A 27,855-nucleotide genomic window follows, 5' to 3' on the forward strand; every position below is an offset into this window, starting at 1 on the left:
CCATTAAGAGCATTCTGACTTCACCTTGCCCCTACCATTATCTTAATGGATTTAGACAAAAAAGTAAAAACTACATAAAAAAGTTATCACAGGCCCATTAAAACTCATATGCCGCGTACACACGATAATTTTTCGGGTTGTAAAAAACTATGTTTTTTTAAAAATGACATTTAAAACGATCGTGTGTGGGCTTCAGAGCATTTTTCTGGTTCTGAAAAACGACAAAAATTAAATTTGAACATGCTCTATTTTTCACAACGTTTTAAACAATGTAGTTTTTCGGGTTGTAAAAAATGATCGTGTGTGGGCTTTAACTACGTGAAAAACCTGCGCATGCTCAGAAGCAAATTATGAGACCGGAGTGCTCGTTCTGGTAAAACTACCATTCGTAATGGAGATAGGACATTCATCACGCTGTAACAGACAGAAAAGCGCGAATCGTCTTTTACTAACACAAAATCAGCTAAAGTAGCCCAAAGGGTGGCGTCATCCGAATGGAACTTCCCCTTTATAGTGCCGTCGTACGCATTGTACGTCACCGCGCTTTGCTAGAGCATTTTTTTCCCACTATCGTGTGTAGGCAACGTCGTTTTAATGATGAAGTTGAAAAAAAAATCGTTTTTTCTAGAGGCTGAAAAACGTTGTTTTTTACAACCCAAAAAATGATCGTGTGTAGGCGGCAATAGGGGTAGGAAATGTTTTAAAACTGGAGCAGACAAAATCTGGAGAAGCTGTGCATTGTAACCGATAAACTTCTAGCTTCAGCTTGTTCCATTTATACATGTGCAGAATGAAAAGATTTGTTTCGTTTTGAGTCGTTATTTACAAAAAAAAAATTTAGTTAAATTTGTTTAATTTGTTTTTAGAATTTGTTTTGTTTATTTGTATTCAAATTGATTCAAATTTTCTAATTTGATTTCGGATCGATTTGAAAAGTTTTCAAATCAATATTGAATGTTTTTCAAATTTGAATAGTCTTCAAATTCGAAAAGTTTTCGTATTCGAATCATTTTCCAATTTCCAAAAAGAATAAAATAGAATAGAAAATATAGGTAATAAAGGAAATGTCAAAACCCCTACCCCCAAAAAAAGTGCCAAATGTGGCAGTGGAGGGTGCAAACAAGCAGAGTTTTCCCTTTTTGGTGGAGCTTCGCTTTAAATTGACCATACAGCATTTTAATGTTATTTAAACGTTTTCTAATGGTCAGTGGGGTCAAATCAACAATTGTTTTTAGCTGTAGGAACGAGAAAAGTTATTCGAGCAGGATGGAAAGTTTTTCTTCAACAAATTAAAATCTATCTATTAATGTGGTTTTTGTTCAGGAAAATGTGTACATATTGTAATATGTCTGAATATACGTTCAAATAGCAGGTGTGGATGAAATTTTAACAGCTTACAGATGAAATTAGTTGAGTCGATGGCAGGAAAGAATGTTCTGATGAATGATTTTCCTGAATTTCCATGCAAGCATTCAAATGAAAATCTAACTATATATGGCCAGCTTCAGTTCAGTGGGGTCAACATTTTCACTGTGCATTTGCATAACATTCACATTGTTATTATTGTTTTATTTTAATAGCCATTTTAGGCTAGTTAGCCTGCCTGTAGTTCCCTTTAATGGTTTGCTATACAGAAAGGGAAATGGAAACTGTCTCCCTACACAGATTTATGTCTGCAAGCATTATTCTACATAAGTGAAAGGGTAGTTTAGCTCACACGTTCTCAACCAGTGGTACATGCATATCCCTGGGGTGCTTCTGCTTACTATAGTAAATTCATCATAATAGCAATTTAGCAATTAATAAACTATATATAAAATGACCAAAGTAATAAGCATTGTAAATTATTTAAAAGTACCGGAGGCTAGTAAGAAAACATTTATGCACAATCAGTAGGTACTAGTAAAAAATGTACACTTGTCATATACTGGGGGCATGGTAAAGCACATGATGCATTTCTTAGCAAACAATGGATTTTATAAAGGGGTCACTTCTCACTGTAAATAAATAAAATAATCACTGCTTTCATGGAAGGAATAATACGATGGCTATTTCCCTTATTGCCCTTAGTGCCCACTTGTCCTTAATATGCGCTACAGGCTACTGTATATGGACTACTTGCACAAGTTATTGGTTTACTTTGATCATCAATAGATTATTTAGGCCTCGTCATGGTCGACCAAAGGAGTTGAGTGCACATGTTCAGCGTCATATCCAGAGGTTGTCTTTGGGAAATAGACATATGTGTGCTGCCAGCATTGCTGCAGAGGTTGAAGGGGTGGGGGTCAGCCTGTCAGTGCTCAGACCATACACTGCACATTGCATCAAGTTGGTCTGCATGGCTGTTGTCCCTAAAGGAAGCCTCTTCTAAAGATGATGCACAAGAAAGCCTGCAAACTGTTTGCTGAAGACAAGCACACTAAGGACATGGATTACTGGAACCATTTCCTGTGGTCTGATGAGACCAAGATAAATGTATTTGGTTCAGATGGTGTCAAGTGTGTCTTGCCTACAGTCAAGCATGGTGGTGGGAGTGTCATGGTCTGGGGCTGCATGAGTGCTGCCAGCACTGGGGAGCTACAGTTCATTGAGGGAACCATGAATGCCAACATGTACTGTGACATACTGAAGCAGAGCATGATCCCCTCCCTTTGGAGACTGGGCCGCAGGGCAGTATTCCAACATGATAACGACCCCAAACACACCTCCAAGATGTCCACTGCCTTGCTACAGAAGCTGAGGGTAAAGACTGGCCAAGCATGTCTCCAGACCTAAACCCTATTGAGCATTTGGGGGGCATCCTCAAACGGAAGGTGGAGGAGCGCAAGGTCTCTAACATTCACCAGCTCCGTGATGTCATTATGGAGGAGTGGAAGAGGACTCCAGTGGCAATCTGTGAAGCTCTGGTGAACTCCATGCCCAAGAGGGTTAAGGCAGTGCTGAAAAATAATGGTCGCCACACAAAATCTTGACACTTTGGGACCCAATTTGGACATTTTTGAGGGGACAGCAAATTGACACTGTTATACAAGCTGTACACTCACTACTTTACATTGTAGCAAAGTGTCATTTCTTCAGTGTTGTCATATGAAAAGATATAATAAATTATGTATAAAAATGTTTTGTCAGATACTGTACATGTAGTGCTCTTCATGGTTTTATGCAAATAAAGGCATTTGGATCCCAGTTTGGTGCGCAGTCACTCGGACTTTCCTTTCATTATCGATTCAGCTGCAACTGGGCGAGTATCCTGCAGTGAGGAGATCATGCCATTAGAGGCGGTTCACCTGTGAGCAGCGTAAATCTTTTGTGTGTCGCATCAACATATTTCAGATGCCATTCATTTGAATGATACCTAAAAAAAGTGCTTCAGTTCTGCCCTGATTATCGCACCATAAATCATGTTGCAATCGCACCAAACCGAATCGTGTGAAGCTTGTCGCTTCTTAACCTTCTGAGTGGTGTTCCCGAGTCTGACTCGGGGTGAGATTTTTTGTCTACTATTGGTAACCCCGAGTCAGACTCGGGCTCGCCTCGCAGAATCCACAGGCTTGGTTTATTTACCTTGTCCCTGGATCCAGCAAAGCCACCGCGCTGTGTCAGCGAGCGGGACCTCGCTCGATTCACATAGTGCCTCTGTGTGCCGCCGATCTCTGTTCCCTGCGACGTTACGACACACCTTCAAAAAGGTAAACAAACACAATACATACAGTATACTGTAATCTTACAGATTACAGTACTGTATGTAAAAAATACACACACCCCTTGTCCCTAGTGGTCTGCCCAGTGTCCTACATGTTCTTTTATATAAAAAAAAAAAGTTCTTTCTCCCTGCAAACTGTAGATTGTCCATAGCAACCAAGTGTCCCTTTATGTCAAAAATGGTTTTAGAGCAGCTAGAAAACAGCAATAATAAATTATAATCACTTGCAGAATTGTGCGATTACGATTTGTGGGGAAATTCGTCATAAAAAAATAAAAGTAATGACAGCGACAATTCTGCAACTGAGCAAATTTCAGTGATTTTGAGTTGATTACATTATTGAATAATTTTTATTATAATTATATTATTATTTGTTATAATTATTTATTATATTATAATTTTGTTTTTAAAAAAAATTCATACCCGGGATGCCTACTAGACTCTTGTTTGGTCAGATTTAAGTGAGTTATTCCTAAGAATTACAGGCCTACAGTATAAAACGCCAAATTTCCTTGCAAATAATGGTACCGCTTTCAGCACCTTTTTTCTGAAATAATCATACCGCCAGGGAGGTTAAATATGCGTTGTGGGATTTGTCATTTACACCAGGGCTTTTTTTTAATTGCGGCAAATTTCCCCGCAATTCAAAATGCCTAGGTGTGAATGCAGCCTTAGAGAGCTGGGGGAGGAGAAACAGCAAGACACTGATCTTCCCAGAAAAAGGCTTTGTGGGGGGGGGGGGGGGGGGTCGTGTCTGATTTTTGGAGGAGCGCAAGCTGCGTTCTCAGCACAGCCAGAAAACTACTACTAAAGCAAGTGGATCAGCATGACAGCAGAACACTATCATATTTAGAAATTTAATAAAACTGAAATAGCAGCCTCCATGTTTGTTTCATGACATCATTATTTTAATGCTGAAAGATAACAGCTGTTGGTCTTTGTATTAAGTAAATCATCACATATATATTTTTTTTTTTCTCGTAGATATGTGTTCTAGAAAAGATGAAGATTTCAAGGTGATCTCTGGAAAAGTGCGGTACTTTTCCACGGTAGGATACATGATGGTTTCTTGACAAGTTCACGGCGAGGAAATGGCAGATCAGCAACAGATGAAAACTTCCTTCCTCTTTATCCAGCTGAAGTCACCGAGCAAATCTGCTCAGTGTTCACAGAAGGCGTGCAGTTTGGCAGAGGGAAGTTTTCTAACTGCAAGCAGAAAGGCATGTGACACCAGGGGGCCAGATTCTTGTGTGAGAGAAGACACACAGCTAAAGATAGAGTCAGGCAGCTCTGCCCAGAAGAGAGTGTCATGCAGAAACATCTGTACAGCAATGAGCAATGGCACCAAGAGCAGCCCATCTACTGCCCAAGCATACACACTGGCCAAAACCAGGGAAAAAACGTTTACTCATGATCAGGGGGAGGGCGAGTGTCACAAAAACGAAGCCTACACGTCTACAGTCCCAGTGACAAACCAGTATGCCTCAAACTCCTGCACATACTCCAGTGACAGTTATGTTTCCAGCTGTTGGAATGTGATGGACCCCCTTCCCAGCCCAGGAGAAGACAAGATGTGGTGGAAGGTCGAGGTACACAAGCCTAGCCTAACAAACTCACCGATTCTTCGGAGAAGCCCTGAATGTAAAAGTTTCCGGGATGCTGTAGTGGAAAAATCTGCTGCATTAACAGGACTGAATGACAGATCAGTGGGACAGATGCTAGCTACCAAGTACACCATGTCAGTGACTACGGCCAGCCCTGTCATACTTGAAAAGGTAAGCCTTTCATTGGTCGTCAGTATTCATAAATGATTCATGTATGTGCATCAAACTAAAAATCAAACTAAAGGCAAAACTTTTTAAAACTTTGGATAGAGTGATTTGCCTTGGTTCACCCTCTCTATTTGTCCTGGTGACTGTTATCACTTATGCCCTGCACACACGATCAGTTCGTCCGTACTGATGGATCGTTTTCATTGGACAAACCGATCGTGTGTGGGCCCCATCGTTTTTTTATCCATCGGTGAAAAGAAATAGAACCTGTTTTAAATTTTTCTTATGGTTAAAAAACCGATAGAAAAAAACGATCGTCTGTGGGGAAATCCATCGGTCAAAAATCCATGCATGCTCCGAATCAAGTCGACGCATGCTCGGAAGCATTGAACTTAATTTTTCTCAGCACGTTGTAGTGTTTTACGTCACCGCGTTGGACACGATCGGATTTTTAACCGATGGTGTGTAGGCAAGACTGATGAAAGTCAGCTTCATCGGATATCCAATGAAAAAATCCATCGGATTAGATTCCATCAGATATCCGATCGTGTGTACAGGGCTTAAGAGTGAAAGAAAATGACAAATGTTAGGAAACTTTCCAATGGAGACAAACAGGGCTTTTCTCACATTTTATGTTTAGGCTATAAGATGGGCAGGGCCGTCTTATTAGCATCATAGGCCCCTGGGTAAAATAATACATTGGAGCCTTACTAGCCTGCCCCAATTTACGCACATACTTTCAATAGTTAAAGTATAAATAGTTGACAGAATTAAACATATATTTATTAGTACTTTCAATAAAATTGTAAACTATAAAATGTTGAACAAACATGCCACAAATCAAAGACTAATCTACACAAAGGGCACAGTGCAGGGTGGGTCAGGAGGGCACAATACTTGGATCAGGAGGGCACTGTATAGGTTCCAGGATGCTGCCCAGGACACAGCCATCTCAAGACAGCTTAGTAAAAAGCATGACTGTCCCAACAAATCTAGGACAGTTGGCAAGTATGATGTAATGCAAGGTTATCATGGGCCCCCATGCACCTGGGGCCCCTGGGCAGTGCCCAGAGGTGCCAATGCTTTAAGACTGTCCTGGTGACTAAGCTGAAGTTAGAAGCTGATTGGTTACCATGCAAAGCTGCACCAGATTCTGAGTGCACCAATTTTAGTAAATCGCCCCAGAAGTTTGTATGCTATAAGAAAACGCTGATATTTTCTTTTGTCCTCTCTTATATACATCAACCCCTATTCCCATTTGTAAAAATTAACCATAATTACTTTCATTGCAAATAACATTTAGAGGAAAAAATTACCGTTTGCATCTAGTTGAGAAAGAGACAGTATCAAATAACAGTATCAGTATATTTTGCAATATGATGTTTGGCGAGTAAGCATTTGTTTTAATAATGTGCAGATATTACTTCTCTCCACATTTGTGAGATTGGGAAATCGTAATGATGAAATCTAGATTATACTTGAGAAATAGAAATGCAGGATGACCTCTTAAATGTAGTGTCATTAATATATAGGACACGTATAAATAAAAATAGTCTGCTCTAAGAATAATCCTGAATTTCAGATGACACGTAACTGATCTCTTTTCTGCTGTCAGGGTCGTTGGCCTGATTTTACTTCTCTATTATTCATCTGTATTCTTTATTCTGTTCAGTGGTTTCTTTTTAAATACTTTTTGTTGTTCCTTTTTTATTTGGGACTGTTATTTTTAATTGTGCTTAATGTCTGAAATATAAAATATAGTTTTGCCTAGAATGTTCAAGTCACTTAGTGAATAAGTGCATCTACTGTATGCTCATTGTAATACCCAATCAGCTGCACCTGCACTGCAAGGGTTAACTGCTTGCTTAGTCTAGGCAACCTGAAAAGCACTTTTACTTCTGCCCCCCCAGCAAATTGCACTAACCCCCTGGCCCAATCCCCCCCCCCCTCACACACACACACACACGCTCTGGTAGTGTCCCTCAGCATCATGCCCAGTACAGGGCTACAGGCTCTGCATTGGTCTTGATGATGTAAGAGGACCTTAGAATTCTGGAACACACTTGCAGAAGAGGCTCCAGGGACTGGTGGCGAGGGGCCTACAGGCAGAGGCAGCTCTAGGCTTTGTGAGGCCGTAGGCAACATTTTTACACGAGGACCCCACTCACATCTCCAAAATGGGGAAAAATTCAAGCAAGAAAAATGGCACAGATCTAGCACACAGGTGATCAGCACCACTTCTAGGGCACCCTCCTCACCCATCAGACATATGCAGCCAATATATCATCTGGGACCCAGAAAGGTGACAGCAGGGAACAAATAACACAGGGCAGCGCCAGAGGTGGTGGCACGCGAGGGCCCTGTGAGTGCGAGGCCTTAGGTGATTGCCTAAGTTGCCTAATTAAAGAGCCACCTCTGCCTACAGGATTGGAGGCTCAGGTAAGTAAAATGGCTTTTCAATTTCACGGTCCTCTAGACTAAACGTAAGAGTTCAGATTAAGATCACGTGTTCTCTGTAAAGAAGACATTATTATGTCTCCACTGATTACACAGACAACATCTGCAATATTGAAGAGAAGCTGTTGGCTGAAGATCCTGCAGACTTTGACACTTCTGGACGTGTCAATTTCCCAATCCCTGCTGTGCTCAGTGATTTGATCCATCATCCCGTACATCACAGTCCTGTAGTGATGTAGGGGCAAGCAGGAGGAACAACTGAACACAACTCATCATTGTACTGGTTCATGGTCCAGTTACAGAACAGGTCCAAGATGACTTGGTCTCAGAGAGAAATTGGAATGATGTTGGCCATCACACTGAGACAGGACCGGATTAACATAGGGGCTGATGGAGCTGCAGCTCCAGGCCCCTTCCTCAAGATAGGCCCATTTGCCCAAAAAGAGAAGACCCACCCCATAACTGGTTAAAATATGGGGCTCATATCATTAAGGCTGCATTCACACTACAACGCAGCGTATTTTACCGCGAATTGCCGCGACAAATTGCAGCGTTTTTTCCCGCGATTTGCCACGACAAAACGCGGTAAAATATGCCGCGGTAACATACACAGGAGGGGTGATCAACATTGTCAGATATGGCCGAACGCCGAAGCCGCCCGAAAAAAGGGTCCGGGACTTGTTTTGAGCTTCAGGCGTTTCGGCGTTCGGCGTTCGGCGTGGAGATGTGAACCATCTCCATAGCCGACAATGTAAAATCACCCCTCCAGCGTATCAGGGGCTGCTGCGGCGTCGCGCTTCAGGCGTATATAGGCCTAGGTGTGAATGGGCACTTATGGTTCTGGAGATACGGGGCGGCTTGCGCAGCCTGTCAGAAGCTACATACAGAACAGCCAGTTTAAATACAAGCTGACACACTCTGCAGCAGCAGACTGAGAGGATGAGATCACAGGGCTTATAATAATTATTTGTATATTACTTATGGTAATTAACCCCTTGCCACCCAGGCCGATTCTGACACTTCTTTCCTACATGTAAAAATCATCATTTGTTTTTTGCTAGAAATTTACTCTGAACCCTCAAACATTATATATATATAAAAAAAACACTAACGTTAGCATGATTTTTTTGTATACTAAGCCAGTGGTCATCAACTCTTTCCTCAGGGCCCACTAACAGGCCAGGTTTTATGTATTACCTTGGGGAGATGCAGACTAGAATACTGCAGTCACTAAGCAGCAAATGATATCACCTGTCATGTATTTCAGTTATCTTACAAACCTGGCCTGTTAGTGGGCCCTGAGGACGGGGTTGATGACCACTGTCCTAAGCGATGCTTTAAATTTTGTTTTCAGGTTACATGTTTAGAGTTACAGAGGAGGTCTAGTACTAGAATTAATTCTCTCGCTGTAACGATCGCGGCGTATGTAACCTGTGTGTATCTGGCTCTGATACTAGCCAGGGCCTTCCCAGGGACTGACTAGTACCTCTCCCCAGCCTGTCCCCACACACCCTCACCTGCTGACCTGTGGATGGGGAAATCGCTCCTGTAGTGTTATTGTGTTCTGCCTGTGAATACAATGATCAGTGTTTCTAACTATAGCTGGCAGCACTGATTGTTTTGGGAAAAACCTGACAGGCTGGTTGTACTCAAGTCAGACAATAGATTGACTTGTGTAAAACCAGCTAGCCCATACATAGATCGACTATGGCTGGTCTCTGCTTAATTGACGTGATTTCAATCCATGTATGTACCGCTTAACCACTACGCATTTCCTAAAAATCCTTCCACAAACCTTTACATTTTTCCTTCCCAGATTCCTTCATCCTCCTCACCTGTACATACTCTCCACACTTCTCTCCTGTACATACTGCTCACTGTCATACCCTCCACACTTCTCTCCTATACATAGTGCCCGCTGTCAAACCCTACACACTCCCCTCCTGTACATAGTGCCCACTGTCATACACTTCTCTCCTGTACATAGTGCCCAGTGTCATACCCTCCACACTTCTATCCTTTACATAGTGCCCACCATCATACCCTCCACACTCCTCTCCTGTACATACTGTTCACTGTCATACCCTCCAAACTTCTCTCCTATACATAGGGCCACTGTCATACCCTCCACACGTCTCTCCTGTACATACTGCCCACTGTCATCCTCCCCACTCTTCTTCTGTACATACTGCTCACTGTCTTACCCTCCACACTCATCTCATGTACATACTGCTCAGTATCATACCCTCCACATTCCTCTCCTGTACATACTGCTTGCTCTCATACCCTCCACATTCCTCTCCTGTACATACTATTGTACATACCCTCCACACTCATTTAATGTACATACTGCTCAGTATCATACCATCTACACTCCTCTCCTGTACATACTGCTCACTGTCATACCCTCCAAACTCCTCTCCTGTACATACTGCCCACATTCATAAATTCCTCTATTGTACATAGTGTCGGCTGTCATTCCCTCCACACTAGTCTCCTGTGCATACTGCCCACTATCATACCCTCCACATTCCTCTCCTGTGCATACTGCCCACTATCGTACCTTCCACACTCCTCTCCTGTGCATACTGCCCACTGTCATACCCTCCACACTCCTCTCCTGTGCATACTGCCCACTATCATACCCTCCACACTCCTCTTCTGTACATACTGCCCACTGTGATACCCCCCACACTCCTCTCCTGTACATACTGCTCACTGTCATACCCTGCACACTCCTCTCCTGTACATACTGTAACCCAACCTTACCCTTCACACTCTACATACTGCCAACTATCTTTCTCTCCACATTCCTCTCCTGTACATACCGCCCCCCATCATACCCCCACACTCCTCTCCTGTACATACTGCCCACTGTCATACCCTCCACACTCCTCTCCTGTACATACTGCCCACTGTCATACCCTCAAACACTCCTCTCCTGTACATAGTGCCCACTGTTAGACCCTCCACATTTCTCTCCATTACTGCACATAATTCCCAGTTTTATACCATCCATACTCCTCCCCTACACCTCTTACCCACAAAAACAGTTATTTAAAATTATACTGAATAACCTCAATGTTACCAGCTCTAGAATGGACACACTTTTGTTAGTTCAACTAAAGGAAATCTTCTCAGTCCTCATATTTGTTCTGCCCATTATTAGTACTTATTTAATTTTGTGATTACGACTGTGATGTATAGAGGAACATAGGGGATCTCAGCTACTCTAAATATAGCACTTGTAAAAAAAAAAAGTGTCCCTTAAAAATATTTTTGAAATGTTGGCAACTATGCACTTAGGCACTGCCCAAGGGCACCGGGTCAGTAGGGGGACCCATGAGAGGCTCCTGGGATCCTGTGATAATAAAGTGGTAGTAAACTTCACTAACATTACTACTTTTTAGAGGCCCTGAGGTAGGTTATGCCATAGTGTACAAATATGCACAGCATATTAGCACATTAGGGTACACTTAAATTGTCAGGCTGAGCCCTCCAGTGCTGTGCTGTGATCAGTCCGGCGGGTCCCAGGCGCTTCCATCTTCACCCCGGTCTTCCTTCTGGGCTCTGTGACTTCGGTCACTTGCCTTGGCTGGGCTGCGTTGATGTCATTCCCATGCATGCTCATGTGCATCCTCTCTCTCTCATCCCCCCCTTTCTCTCTCATCCTTCCTCCCTTACCCCTCACCCCTCTCTCATCCTCTCTCTCTCTCTCTCTCTCTCTCTCTCTCTCTCATCCTAGCTCTCTCTCTCTTTAATTTAATTTATTATAACAAAAAATTGTTTGTATATTTATGTATTTATTATTTATAAAAGGCCCACCTAAATCCTCAGCACCAGGCCCGTGATGTTCTTAATCTGGCCCTGCACTGAGAATATATTTAGTGACACAAAACGTTCTACAGTGGAGATCTCTGATCTCTCTATATTACCCTGTAATAACACATACATATTTCTAAGGACATACAGTGTAGAAAGACAAAAATGTCATAACAAGTAATACATGGTTATAGTCCTATATTACTGGCTTTTTCACCACTAAAATCTTATCCCAATGCCAGGGCTAAAACCATAAAATAAACTGAGTGAAAATGGAGACCGAATGTCTGACTAATAACATCCTAAACCAAAATAAAATAAGCTAAGGGCTAAAAAAGAACAGTATTGTACGAAAATAAGTGTGAAAGAGACCACAAACACCTGAACTGCTTGCATTTTACATAAAACACCCTTCGTTTCTGCATACTTAAAGTGGATGTATACCTGATTTATGAAATTTGACCTAAGCACATTTATCTGTAGTGTTTATTAGCAGGTTATTGAATCATGTGCTTGGAAGCTTGTTGTATGCAGAGAATACTTTCATGGAGGATTAGCAATGCATGTCTTACAGCATTAGGAAACATGAACAGAAGAAGAACAGAAACAAGGAGGATGCAAGTGCATGCTTAGATACAGAAATGACATCTGTATGTGATTACCGGTACATTACCACAGAGAATATACACTATAATACTGCAATGCCACCTACTAGTATAGATAGGTATAATGCATATATATATAGTTCACAATATAGAAAGCTACTTGTTGTTGCTTCTTCCAACACCCCTTCTCAACAGCATGCGATTTGTCAAATTATATTCAGCTTCTTCTGGAAATAGCTATGACGTGCATCAGCAGTCATTTCCTCTGACAGGCAGTATTGAATGTCAATTACACCTTGCTGCTGATTGTCCCACAGTAGGTGACACTTTACATTGATGTGTTTGGTTCTAGGATTGACCATTCCTGATTGCGTAACCCTGGTTGTATTCTAAAATTGGAATTGGTGTTGAAATGTCTATCCCAATGTCCATAAAAAGTTGATGAATCCATATCGCTTCTTGACATGCGTGTGATGCTGTAATGTACTCTGCTTCAGTTGAGGATAGAGCGACAGTTGATTGCTTTCGACTAGACCAGCTTATGGTTCCTTCCCCATACTGGAAGATGAATCTACTTATGCATTTGCAGTCTGTGCAGTCCCCCGCCCAATCAGCATCACATACCTGACCAGTTTTGGTTTGGATGTTGCTGGTAACCATAACTTCATCTGAGTTCTTCTGAGGTATTGTATTTTTACTGTGAGAGGGAGATGAAACTTTTCTGCATAGTATGCCTACTGGTGCGGCTATGTCTGGTCTTATCACAGTGGCTACATATAGCAGCTTACCGATTGCTCTGTGATATGTGTCATGGTTGGGTAGCAAGTTTTCTGCTTCATTGCTATTTTGATAGCCTGGTTCCTTAGGATTTTTCACTTTCTTTGCATCTTGCATATGGAATTGTTCCAAGATTTCGGTAAATTTCTGAGACTGGTTGAGAAGATAACTTCCATCTTCTTCTCTCTCTTTATTTGGATTCCCAGATAGTAGCTAATGTTCCCAAGCTCTTTGGTTTAAACATTTTCTTTCAGCTTGTGAACTATCTGATTGTAATCCCCTTCTAACAGGTTATAATGTGAACAACATAGATAAGGATGTATACCCATCTGTCTTCTTAATTCTTGGAGTAGAGACAAGGGTCTGCTTTACTTATTCAGAATCCCTCTCTGATAAGTACTTTGTTCACTTTTTCATTATATATGCTTGCAGATTGCTTAAAGGAGTTGTAAATAAAAAAATGTTTTTTTGCTGAAATGACTGTTTATAGAGACATACTAGTTAACTGATTCATTTTAAAAACTATTAAAAATAGATAAAAATCAATCATATAATGTACCTGTATTTTCTAGTTTAGTTTTTGCATGTTGTTTTCTGCCTCTGTGCTGTACAGAGCCACATAGCCAATACAGGGCAGTGATGGTTTGGAAAACGAAACTGATTGGTGCTGTGGGGTTTTAGACACACAGTAATCACACCTCCTTAAAGTTAGTGACCACAGAGAGAAAGCTCCCAGTACTGTGGTCATCAGGAAACAGACAACCAGGAAGTGTGGAGATCAGAGAAGAATTACAGCAACTTGAGAGCAAAAACCAACAATGAGGACATGAAAACAGCACTGCATTAAGGTAAAGGAAGCTAATAAGATAAAAAAAAATTCCTTTACAAACCCTTTCAGACCGTAGTTGCTCTTCTGAAGTTTACACACAAGGTTGACTCCTTGCTCAAACCCTGGTGGTTGCTCCATGTAGAGATCTTCCTTAATGTCTCCATATAGTAAAGCAGTTTTAATGTCTAGGTATTTGACTTGCTTGCCCTTCCCGGCTGCAACGCTAAGAAGCGATCTGATGGTGGAGTGTTTTAGGCCGGGAGCGAATGTTTCATCGTAATCTTCACCAAAATTTTGGGAGTAACCATTGGCAACTAGTCTGGTTTTGTATATGTGGATATTCCCTTCTGCGTCTGACTTTGAAAGTCCACTTACTTTATATAGTTCTGTGGTTAGGAGGGAACTCTGAGTGTCCAGGTTTTATTTTTTTGAAGTGACTTTAATTCTTCTGCTGCCTTTCTCCATGTATTGGCTTCATGTTTTGGCAGTTTTTCTATGTCTTCCCAGGATTCCCAGGTCAGTGGTGGTTCTCCCAGAAACTAGGTCCCCTGGGGGAGGGGAATATGGAAGTATGTGTGATGTCGGAATGTCTTCGAGCCGGCTGAGGACATAGACCATTCCAGTTAAAATTGTGCCTACGTGATGTTATTTTCTTCTTTGGTTAATAAAAATGTGGCTGCTGTGGCCATATAAAACCTGTGTCACTCACGCAGTCCATGTTTTATTTTAATCGTACGGAAAAAGGTTGACGAATCCATTAGTCATGTCTGTGCCCCATTTGGGAAGATCCCTCACTTCCATTCAGACCAAAAACAAAAATATATTTTAGTATAATGGTATTGTGAGGAAGAATTACAACGTAACTAAATTTATTTTTATTTTTTTTTGCCTTCATCTGTGTAGGTGAAAGCTCCCCACCCCCTACTTCTTGGTATCACAAGGAGAGTAAGTGAGGGAAAATCTCTCCAATGGGGTTGCATACAGAAATTAAAACCTTACAGAATTTTAATTCTTCTCTATTAGAAAAAAAAAAGATTGTAAAGTTTATTGTAAAGTTTTCCATATGTATACCGGTAACTGTCTAACCAGGGGTTACTGCAAACTGCAGTTCTCCATTATTGTATGTTTTAAAATCTCATTAAAAGAGTGACAGATATTTAAAGTCAAATTTTACCCATAACCACTTGAAAACAATGTTCTTTAGCAAGGAACATACATTCCATGTTAATAATTATGCTACTAAAATTAGTGTGTGTTGTAAATTGCCTCCAGCATTGCTCTTTTTTAACTTTGCTGGAGGTTGATATTTTGTTGAAGCCCAAAGCCCCTGAACAGCAGTAAATCATAAAGAGGAACTAAACCTATCTATTTAACGGTTTCAAAATACAGTACTGGGATTGCTTACAATCATGTTTGCTTGTGTCCTTAACCAAACTGCCAAATCATCAAATACTGTAACTGGTGACAGCAGATCGGTCTCTACAAACTCGGCAGTGCCTAAAAATGGAGAGCAACTGAGCATGTGCAGAGCAGGGTGAGACAGTTTATTGTTGGATTTTAAACAGTATAGGCACTTATTTGTAATGTTTTACATAGCTATACCTGCAAAAGGAGCCAATCTGGAAGGGGGTGTATTTTGTCATCTTTGCCTAGGATGCTGGAGGACATTGGGGTGAATTTACTAAAATTGGAGAGGGCAAAATCTGTTGCAGGTCTGTATAGAAACCAATCAGCTTCCAGTTTTTTTAGTGAAGCTTAATTAAACAAGCTGCAGTTGGAAGCTGATTGGCTACCATGCACAGCTGCACCAGATTTTGCACTCTCCAGTTTTAGTAAATCAACCCCTATTGTCTTGAAGCTACAGTAGAATGCAATATGATTTTGTTTTCTATGGAATATGGCTTTTCTTGTACCCATAATTTACTGTATGTAGTTATTGTAATCTTGGTCGTTGACTTTTTCATAAATTCCGGTACTGTATTTTGAGCAAAACATCAACCTTCAATAGGATTAAACAGCCTTGAGTGATGGCTTATGAATGATTAATTATACTTCTATTGCACTTGTTGGAGCAAATCTGCTATTTAAATGGGTACATGTCGCCAAAGGCTATACGATCAATCTATGTCTGGAAAATAATACATAATAATGCATGGATACAAAGACCATATCATATGTCTATGTCATTGCTGTATGCATATTAGGCTTCCTTAAAGGAGTTGTAAAGGAAAAAAAATTCACCTTAATGCAATCTATGCATTAAGGTGAAAAAACATCTGATGCTGTCGCCCCCCGAGCCCCCGTTATACTTACCTGACCCATCGAAAGTCGGCAAAGTCCCGATATCTTCTTTGCCGCTCAGCCTGGCCGCTGATTGGCTAGAGCGGATGGATTGAGAGCAGCGCAGCCATTGGCTGGTGCTGCTGTCAATCACATACAGTGACGCGGCGCGCCGAGGGGCGGGGCCGAGTGATGCAGTGACCACCATGCAAGCTCTCACATGACTGTGGTGACTAATTGCGGGGAGGACCAGAGACAGCCGCTGAGGGACCCCAGAAGACATGGATCGGGGGCACTCTGTGCAAAACGAATTGCGCAGTGGAGGTAAGTATAACATGTTTGTTATTTAAAAAAAAAAAAAATTCCTTTAACCCTTTAACCTGTTGCCATCCACATAACACATATGTATGGTGGCAAAAGGACAGGCTTTAATGTCCCCATGCAGCACATATGGGTTTCTGGGCAGCCAATGTTTCTGTGCTGAGAGCGTGCCTATTGCGCTTTCCCAGCACAGAGATTGAGCTGTCAATCACAGTTCTTGGTCTGGACTAACAAATGGTAGGCAGCAGGGCCAGTTCTCAACCATGTGACCATCAATGTGACAGCAAATCACATAATCGCTGATCCTTCCCACCAGAACTTTAAAGGGTTACCAGGGAGAGCAAGTGGGTTAAAGCGTATTTATGGTCAAAAAGTAATTTATTATTTTCATTTATTTCTAGCCTACTCCTATTAATCTGAACAATTATGAAGTTTGTGTGAAGAATCCTACATGTTTACTTTTTGCAATTCTGTGACACATATTCACTTTGTCCTGGTGATAGGCACTGTTGTGTCACACATTTCACAGAGCCTGCCTTCTGAACTACAGAGGTGCTGAGAGGAGGAGTCTCGGGAGGCAACATCAGTGCAGGAATCACTGCTAGCAGGCAGCAAGGTACCATGGGATATGTAGTCCTTAGAAATGTAGAAAGTGGATGTAAACAGAGGAGAAGCTGCAAAGCATGCATGGAATCTAGGAAGTTGTGGAAAGAGATGACCAGCAGACAGGCAGCTCTCACAATATGAAAGGAATATTTTCAAGTAAGCTTATATTGGATTGTCAATAAGAACTGTTTGTTTATATTGTTAGTACAATACTGATATTATAAAGAGAAATGTACGCTGCGACCACAGATCTCCTTTAATTACAACTTGCAGAAGAATTAGAGTGAAACATAAGTGGGCAATGTCCAAAAACACCCCCACAAAGATGTATTCCATACACTTTTCCTTATATGGTACAGGAATGCCTCCAATCCCTTTCTCCTTAAATTCTCCTCAGTAAGAGTCAATATCATTTCGAGGTTTCCAAACTTCCTAAACAAAGGTCCAGTTTACTGTCCTTCAGACTTTAGGGGGGCTGGACTGTGGCCAGTATAAATAGGTCTCAGGCTTGGTGATCAACAGTAGTAAAAAACTGCATAGTGCTTGTGGCCAATAGGAGGAGGAAGAGTGCCCCAAGGTAGGTGTCTGTGGGAGAAATAGTGGCTCCTCGTTGGTGTCTGTAGGAGTAAACTTGCCCTACTGTTGATGCCAGTGGGAAGAATAGTGCCCTATTGCTCGTGGAAGTGGAAGAAATGTCGCTTCTTCATTGATGTCAGTGGGAGGAACAGAGCCCAATGGGCCAAAAAAACTAAGCAAACCACCGCATCTATCCCATGAGCCACAGTTTGGAGACCACTGATATAGAAAGATACTTTTATAAGGTGGAAATAAAAAGTGTACACAAACCTGTTAAAATTTCAGGTTTCTATGATGTAAAAAAATGAGACACAGATAAATCATTTCAGAACTTTTCCCACCTTTAATGTGACCTATAAACTGTACAACTCAATTGAACAACAAACTGAAATCGTTTAGTTGGAGGGAAGTAAAAAAATAATAATAATTATAATAATATGGTTGCATAAGTGTGCACACCCTTAAAGTAATACTTTGTTGAAGCACCTTTTCTTTTTATTACAGCACTCAGTCTTTTTGGGTATGAAGTCTATCAGCATGGCACATCTTGACTTGGCCTGATTTGCCCACTATATTTTGGAAAAACACTCTAAATCTTTTAGATTGTGAGGGCATCTCCTGTGCACAGCCCTCTTCAGACCACCTCACAGATTTCCAATTGTATTCAGGTCTGGGTTCTGGCTGGGCCATTCCAAATTTGAAATCTTCTTCTGGTGAAGCCATTCCTTTGTTGATTTGGATGTATGCTTTGGGTCGTTGTCATGCTAAAAGATAAAGTTCCTCTTCATGTTCAGCTTTCTAGCAGAAGCCTTAAGGTTTTGTGCCAATATTGACTGGTATTTTGAACTGTTCATAACTCCCTCTACCTTGATTAAGGCCCCTGTTCCAGCTGAAGAAAAACAGCCCCAAAACATGCTGCTGCCACCACCATGCTTCACTGTGGGTATGGTGTTCTTTTGGTGGTGTTGTTTTGATGACAAACATATCTTTTGGAATTATGGGCAAAAAGTTCAACCTTGGTTACATCTCACCGTAACACATTTTCCCACATGCTTTTGGGAGACTTCAGATGTGATTTTGTAAAATTTAGCCAGTCTTGGATGTTTTTCTTCGCAAGAGAAAGGCTTCCCTCCGTCTTGCCACTCTACCCTATAGCCCAGACATATGAAGAATATGGGAGACTCCTGTTACGTGTACCACACAGCCAGTACTTGGCAGATATTCCTGCAGCTTTTTTTTTTAAATTTGGAGGGATGCCCAGTTCTTGGTAATGTCACTTTAGTGCCATATTTTCTCCTCTTGATGATAACTGTCTTCACTGTGTTCTATGGTATATCTAATGCTTTGGAAATAATTGTATACCCTTCTCCTGACTGATATGTTTTAACAATGAAAAAAAGGTCAGATTATATTGCTATCGCTGGAACACCAACAAAGAGGAAATCCCTTCCAATAGGGACATCGGTTGGGTCTAAGAGGGAATTTACCCCCACTGTGGAGAGATTTCCTCTCACTTCCTGTTGACACTCCTGGACAGGAAGTAGAGGGCAATCCTGCCAATGGGAAACAGACTGCAAAATATTAAAACTGGCAGGAGTTTTAACTCCAATTCTAAACAAAAAATAAAGATTTTGATTTAGATATACTTCTAATCAATTTAGTAGAAATATCAGTGTGTAAGTGGTATATCTTTTTTCACATTCTATTAAGTAATACTACATTAGGAGGAAATGTTCCAGAAAGAAAATTAGGTTTTCAGATAAGTACATGAGAGCTTTTTTGAAGCACTGCAAATCCGGCAAATGTTATGAAGGCCTGACATTTAAGCACTGTTAAAGGGAATGTTAATGAGATAAAGCAGAACAGTTTAATTGTATTCAATTAATGAGAAAACGCAATAGAGGAACTTCATAACATCCATCACATGCTTATCATGCCAAAGTAAGCAAAACATGACTGAAAAACATCACTTGAAGTTTCAGCAAGTTGGAAGAGCGCATTTTACGTGACACAGCTCAGTCTGATGAGTGGCCAATTTTTCTGCACAATTTGATGAGGTAATCACATCATCACTCCATATTTATGGCAATGTATTGATGTTTGCTTCAGCTATCTCTTGGCTGAGGCCCTCCTAATGATTTCTAAAGTTCTCAACCACTGCGAGGCCAGGTTTTTTAACCACTTGCCGACGGCGCACCGTCTAAATACGTCCACAAGGTGGCTCTGCTGGGCGAGAGCACGTAATATGACGTCCTCTCTCCCAGCGCGCGCGCCCCACGCTCGCCCCCGACTCCCGTGCGTGTGCCTGGCGGGCGCGATCGCCGCCGGGCACACGCGATCGCTCGTTACAGAGCAGGGACCGGGAGCTGTGTGTGTAAACACACAGCTCTCGGTCCTGTCAGCAGGGGAAATGCTGATCTTCGGTTCATACAATGTATGAACCGTGGATCAGTGTTTCCCCTAGTGAGGCCACCCCCCCCCACAGTAAGAACACACCCAGGCATACTTAACCCCTTCCCCGCCCCCTAGTGTTAACCCCTTCACTGCCAGTGGCATTTTTATAGTAATCCAATGCATTTTTATAGCACTGATCGCTATAAAAATGCCAATGGTCCCAAAAATGTGTCAAAAGTGTCCGAAGTGTCCGCCATAATGTCGCAGTACCGAAAAAAAAAACGCTGATCGCCGCCATTACTAGTAAAAAAAATATAATAAAAATGACATAAAACTACCCCCTATTTTGTAAACGCTATAACTTTTGCGCAAACCAATCAATAAACGCTTATTGCGATTTTTTTTAACGAAAAATATGTAGAAGAAAACGTATCGGCCTAAACTGAGGAACAATTTTTTTTTTATATATTTTTGGGGGATATTTATTACAGCAAAATGTAAAAAATATTCATTTTTTTCAAAATCGTCGCTCTATTTTTGTTTATAGCGCAAAAACTAAAAACCGCAGAGGTGATCAAATACCACCAAAAGAAAGCTCTATTTGTGGGAAAAAAAGGACGCCAATTTTGTTTGGGAGCCACGTCGCACGACCGCGCAATTGTCTGTTAAAGCGACAGAGTCCCGAATCGCAAAAAGTACTCTGGTCTTTGGGCAGCAATATGGTCCGGGGGGTAAGTGGTTAAAGCCTGATTCCAGTGAAAACATATCTTTTAAGATTAGGTTACAGCAGCAAAGGGTTTAAATCTTTGTGAGCTTTAATAAAAGTTCAAGAGATTTCTGCGCTGCCAAAGGCGTTAATTTAGTCTGTTTACGGCACGCTTCTGATGCATTTCAATGGAACTGAATGGAGGTGGCGTTAACGCCTGATGTAGTCTGCAGGCAGGATTATTTTTGCCTTGCCGCAACACGAGTCAACACTAACACTGCCGTGTGCACAATGGGATTGCATGCGGCCCAACGCCTCATAAAGAGTTTTAATTATTCCTAACATTTCCCGAAATACAGCCAAATGAAAGAACAACACAAACACCAACATATTGGCATATATAAATGCTGCAGCACTTTATTGGTTTGCAATAAAACATGAATATTTCGGAAAAAAAATATTCGACCAGAAATTATTCAAGTAAATCTTAAATCTCTCTATAAGCTCAGTTATTGAAACTTGAGCAATATTTAATTAAAATAACATTAAATGTCCCCCCTAGAAATTCAGGGTGACCAACATAAGTGCCAGCGACAAAAGGAAGAGTAGCTCTTTTGCCAAGGCTTGACCAACTATGAGAAAACTCTGGAATTCTTCCATATTTATTAGAATCCCAGGATTTCTGGAAGCTTCCAAGACTTTTAATTGGTTCAAAAATGTCTCCTCAAAAAAAGTAACAGTAACCTAAATACCTATAACCTTATTGCCTCACAATTACGTCACAAACTAGTATGACATTTTGAGCGGGAGGAGGCCGGCCGCAGCAAGCCCATGAAGGTGGGCCCAAATAGGCCCTCCTTTTACATTCTATCTTTTGCATATTTCAACAATTTTGAGTGGTGCTGATAAGGGGTTGGGAAGCGGTACAAACACCACTCAACTGCCTATAAAAAGAAAATCGATGTGATGACAGGTCCTCCTCATATCATTAGGCTGGGTTCACACATGTCCGACTGCGGTTTGCAGTCCAGAGTCTTATGTGTTTCTGTTCACTGGTTCAGGTGCAAATTTTTCCCTGAATTCGCACAAGAACCAGACCCAAAAACGCACAGGACCCTTTTTCAAACCGCACTGCAGCCGCCCCGGACATGTGTGAATCGGCTTCATTGAAAGCTGTTCACTGCCACATGTTATAAGAATTAACCTGCCTGGCGGTAACCCCGAGCGTGACTCGGGGTGGATTTTTTCTGCTGCGATCGGTATCCCCGAGTCACGCTCGGGGTAAGCTATGCAGAGCCTGCAGCGTGCGCTGGCTTACCTTGTCCTGGATCCAGCGATGTCACCGCGCTGTGTGAGCGAGCGGGACCTCGCTCGATTCACACAGCGTCCTCCTGTGCCGCCGATCTCCGTTCCCTGCGACGTTACGACGCACGGGAGCGGAGATCGGCGCCAAATTCAAAAAGGTAAACAAACACATTGCATACAGTATACTGTAATCTTATAGATTACAGTACTGTATGTAAAAAAAACACACACCCCTTGTCCCTAGTGGTCTGTCCTGTGTCATGCATGTTCTTTTATATAATAAAAACTGTTCGTTCTCCCTGCAAACTGTAGATTGTCCATAGCAACCAAAAGTGTCCCTTTATGTCAAAAATGGTTTTAGATCAGCTAGAAAAAAGCGATAATAAATTATAATCACTTGCAGAATTGTGCGATAGCGATTTGCGGGGAAATTCGTCATAAAAAATAAATAAATAATGACAGCGACAATTCTGCAACTGAGAAAATTTCAGTGATTTTGATTTGATTACATTATTGAATAATTTTTATTATAATTATATTATTATTTGTTATAATTATTTATAATTATTTATTATATTATAATTTATAATTTTGTTTTAAAAAAAATGTCATACCCGGGATGCCTATTAGAATCTTGTTTGGTCAGATTTAAGTGAGTTATTCCTAAAAATTACAGGCCTACAATATAAAACGCCAAATTTCCTTGCAAATAATGGTACCGCTTTCAGCATGTTTTTTCTGAAAGAATCATACCGCCAGGGAGGTTAAATGCGGTTAAAAACGCATTCCAATTTGCATATATGTGAACCCAGCCTTAATTTTCTAGTTCTAACAACGAAGAACACTAAAGAAATCCTGATGGCTGGCTGATCCCTTTCTGTTCTCTCCTCCATTCAGAAATAGAGAAGAGCTCAGATGACCTTCGAACTCACCTCTAACCTGAACTCCATACTCCGGCTTTATTGTACTCCGGTGAGCTGTGGGCCGAATCAACCCCCACCCCATGGCTCACATGGGAATGACCCAGACCCCAAAGAAGCAGAAGTTCAGAGTTATGGTTAGAGGTGAGTTCAAAGGACATCTGAGCTCAAGTTTATTCAGAAACATCCTTGTACTGAAATGCAACGCATTCTGTGAGTGGAGGAGGAGCTCCTGTCATTCACCCCCACCCCCTCTTTATACATAGAGTGTGGTCACGGTTAGAACCAGGAAAGGTAACCCCTGCAGTGCTGAAAGTTCAGTGATGTAAAGAGGACCCGCCATCACTGTAAGGAGCATTTCTACACTACTTTCATACATGTCCCGCTGCTGGTGTGGTTTTGTTCACCGGTTCAGGTACAAATTTTTACTTGAATTCGGATCTAACCCGGACCCAAAATCGCACAGGACCCTTTTTGGAAGTAGACCGCGGCCACCCTGTACATGTGTGAACCAGCTCCATTGAAAGCCGGTCTGATTCACATCTGATTCGCATATATGTAAACCGAGCCTTAAGAGTAATTAGAAAGTAAATAATGTTACTAAATGTATGTAGCACCCCCGAAGGAGTTGCTGTTTTAGATTTGGGCCTACCGTTACCTTATTGTTCCATACGCTCGCTTCAGAGGTTTTCCTTGAAGAGTTGTCCAGAAGAATGTACGCACCAACACAAAGTCTCTTTCAAGGGTTTTATTAACAAAGTTCTCCAACAGAGGGGTAGAGGGACAGGGAAAGACTCAGGTACTTTCGCTTTGTGGATCACAGGTACAACTTAGATCCATAGGATTAACTCAGCTCCACATTTTAAGTAAGTGAACCAACAATGCACTAGCTTAAAGGAACCTATTTAGAAAATAAAAAACAAACCTTTACAACCCCTTTAACTTCAGCTCTGAAGGTTAATGTGCAATTACATGTTCCTTAACATTCAATTATGTTTATTTTGAAAGAGTGCATAAATCTGACAAGCGTCACATACAGGTATGTGAACCGAGCCTTAGAAGTAATTTAGAAGGTAAATAATGTTACTGAATCTATATCCAAGAAACAAAATGTTTCATTAAACTTCAGCTCTAAAGGTTAATGTGCAATTTAATTACATGTTCTTTTACATAAAATGATGTTCATTTTGAAAGAGTACATAAATAGGACAAGCGTCACATAAGTAATAAGCATCAGTGCTGTAGTATTATGTGGAACATTTCATAAAAGTACCAGTAGATGGCAGCTTAGCCATAGCATCTTCTATACAACAGGGGAACTTTATTACATGACTCCTTTAGATAAATTAATGTAGAGAGTTAACTGTATCCTGTGTTCCATAGGAAAGCATGGCTAGATCAAACTAATTACAGATGTACTTTGCCTAATGGTTTTGTTACCAGTTGAATTAGCACCAATAAGTATGTTGTATGACTCACTATTGATGAGTCACGGAGTATTTTACTTATGAAAAGTCAAAGAAGGAGCCAGGGGGATTTTCTCAGTTTCCTTGGAAACAGCTCACCCATTACAAATACACAAGAGATATATACATGCACATCTGTATACATATTTTGTGTATCTTTGTATGAAGTCCCAGAGGAAGCTGTCCCACTGGATTATTGAAACCTGTGTAAAATATTGTTTACACTGGAAACTCAGGAGCATCATCATTCATTTGAATGGGCTCTCTACCACATGTAATTTGCACTAAAGGAGCGCATCACCCTCTTTTTTTAGAAATCATGCCGCACAAAAACTTTTTTTTTTTTGTTTGCCACTTTGGTACAATGCATTTTTACCATGAGATTTCTCATGCACTTCAGCAAGGTGCGCTGAGGTGCCATTGTGCCCTTGCAAAAGGGAATGTACGTTTTTTTTGTGCACTGCGTGAGGGGGCATCTGAGGGTCTCCTGTTCTGCAGAGGAAGGAAATAAAGTCAATGCTACTACAGTGAAAGACACGTTTTTCTGGGTCCTGTTCAGGTTCTATGCAAGCAACTTCCCCTCTGCACAGACCACTTGGGGTTGCTCGCTCAGCAAAGCCGCCAGTGGCGGCCCATCCATAAGGGGCACAGGGTCGCCGCCCCCCCCCCTAATCCATGCGCCTGGTCTCTAGTCTACATGCGGCACCATGAGGGGGGGAGGCAGAGTGGCTGGAGGAAGTGCCAGGGAGCGGGCGGAGGCCTGCCAGGGAGCTGGAGACCTCCCACTGTGTGGAGGGGCAAGCCCTGCAATCGAAAATGGCGCCCAGGTGCCGCACGGCACTGATAGAGGGGAGAGAGGCATTAGCAGCAGCTCCTGCCCTGCAGGGCACCGGGAGCTGAGCGCTGGGTACCGTATCCAGAGGGGGGTGCGGTGCAAGCCCGAGCAGCCACCCGACGATGACCCGCAGCATTTGGCGGGGCTCCTAGAGTGGGGGAGATGCTGCTGAGCTGCATGGGGGGGCTTAGGAGAGCCTAGAAGTGGCTAGGGGTGGCTAGATGTATTCAGAGTTCCACGTGCAGCGCAGGACTGGGGGTGAGAAGAGGAGCCAGCACCATCAGTGGCAGTGGCTCCGCTATTTATCCTAGAGGCAGGAGTTGCGGTACTAGGGGGGCTGGGGCTCAGCCTGTGGGCACTGGAAGCTGGCCAGCCTCTGAAGCATCAATGGGAGGTGAGGTGAGAGCCAGGAAACAGTTTCACCAGTGAATAAAGGCAGGAGCCAGTCAGCTTGACCTCTTTCTAGTAGATCCCTGACCCTCCCAATCAAGGCGTCGGTGTCCATAGCGAATCTGACAGGAACGCAGGGGAGGCCAACTCTTGTGATGTCAAATTCTCTTGAAAGTATTGGGATGTGCCTTTGGGTAGCCTTTTCTAGACTTCTGGCTCCACCCAGTCACCTTGTGCCATTGTAGCCAATCCCAATGGAGCCACTCTGACTCCCTGATTAGGTTGACGCCCGGCTTGGTTGCCAAGCATCCAGCAGTCAAGGCTCCCTTTCCTTAGTGCAGGGCGGGTCAAGGGGTCTTCAATATTCAGAGTTAACTCTAAACATATGATCTGTAGGAGCTTTTAAAGTATAACTAAAGGCAAAACTATTTTTTAGTTTTGGATAGAGTGGAACACTTGTCAGTTTTTATTGCTGTCTGTGCCCGTTAAGGAGATTGACTCTCTCTATTTGTCCTGTTTACCATTGTCATTGAAAGTGAAAGTAAAAGAAAATCCCAAATTTTGGGTTGTTCCCAGAAAAGTATTAGAGTGAAATCTTCCAATGGGAATACTAGTTCTGATGACCTGGGAGTCCCCAAGGAATTCCCTTTAGTTGCAGGGATTTCCTATCGCTTCCTGTTTGGTTATGGGGCAGGAAGTGAAAGAAAATCTCCCCAATGGGACATAGATGGTGAATAAAAAACGGGCGGGGGTTATGTCCCTCCCTTACCCTATCCAAAATGAAAAATAACGTTTTGCCTATAGCTCTACTCACCCATAGAAAATATAGGGTACCAAAGCTTGTTGTCATTTTGCGGGTATGAACAAATTTAAAGCTGTCTGGTATCTATTTACTCTGTATAACTTCATCTTTTATATTTTCAAAAAAATTGGGTAATATATTGCATCCCCCCCCAAAAAAAATCTTTTACTGACATTTTGCATTTCATAAACTATTGAAATAGTGGAAATGCCATTACAGGCCACTAAATCTGGAAAATGCTAAATCAGGCTCACTTCTGCATAGAAACCAATGAACTTCCAGGTTTTGTTACCAAAGCTTAATTGAACAAGCTGGGTTAAGAAGCTCATTGGTTTCTATGCAGAAGTGAGCCTGATTTTGCACTTTACAGCTTTAGTAAATAAACCCCATTGTGTACTTAAAGTGGAAGTAAACCCTTCAATTTGATAGTTACAAAAACAGTTAACATTCCCGGCATGCCGGAAATGCTACCTGTTACATTTGTTTGTGCTAAACTGCCAAACCACCCAATGGCTGGTTTCATAACAGGTCACATGTACAGCATCATGGCAGTTGCAGATTAAACAGAGGTCACGATGGCCGCTTCCTTGGCTGAAAACGATAGGAGGGTTTACTTCTACTTTAACAGTGGGATATGCCTGTAGTTTATTCTGCAGGGTCTCTCCTTTCAGTAAATTCACATTGTGTAATGTTTGGGGGGGGGGGGGGGGGTAACAAATGATCAGGCCTAAAATGATTTTTTAAACATGGATGCACAAAACACTAAATGGCGTTGTCAGCGAAAGAGTTAAAGTAGACTTGTTACAAACATTAGCAATTCCGTCTGCGTATAAGGTAAAACATGCATAAGCAAAAACTGCCAAATGTCAAAAAAATTATTCCAGAGCTGTAAGCAGCTGAAGTTGGATAAATGGATTTAATTGGGAGCTTTACATTGTGATTTACACAACATACCTAATACTTTGAAGGTGTATTTAATCCAGACCCAATCTGACATCATGGGTTATTAGTCCCATTAGCTACTTTCTGCTCATGTGCTTCATGAAGCAAAGGCACTGATTTGCTGGCCAGGAAGGGACAGTCAATAAGAACCTTTGCCGTACACAAAGCAGTGATGAACAGACCGAAGCAGACAACAGGTGCTGGAATCTAAATGGAGCCTGAGCCAACTGACAGCTACTGTATATATATATCAGTGGTGCAAAGTGGTTTTCTGACAAGCAAGAGCAGGCGCATGAAGTAATAAACATTAAAAAGTCAAGAATCAAGATATAACTTTATGAAGTCAG

At 41.8% G+C, this 27,855-nt stretch overlaps 1 protein-coding gene across 2 annotated transcripts in view; it reads left to right on the forward strand.

The window, feature by feature from the left end:
• Positions 1 to 4,698: 4,698 nt before the first annotated feature.
• PSD3 (pleckstrin and Sec7 domain containing 3) overlaps positions 4,699 to 27,855 on the forward strand; it is a 703,925-nt gene continuing 680,768 nt past the window's right edge. Inside the window, exon 1 of one of the 2 annotated variants that reach the window (XM_040325287.1) lies at positions 4,699 to 5,478. In XM_040325287.1, the coding sequence (XP_040181221.1) occupies positions 4,795 to 5,478 (684 nt within the window). In that variant the 5' untranslated portion in view covers positions 4,699 to 4,794. The remainder of the gene's footprint in view (positions 5,479 to 27,855) is intronic. The other variant, XM_040325286.1, reaches the window with a different exon arrangement.

The sequence above is a fragment of the Rana temporaria genome, chromosome 1 (assembly GCF_905171775.1).
Source record: "Rana temporaria chromosome 1, aRanTem1.1, whole genome shotgun sequence".
NCBI classification, from domain to species: domain Eukaryota; kingdom Metazoa; phylum Chordata; class Amphibia; order Anura; family Ranidae; genus Rana; species Rana temporaria.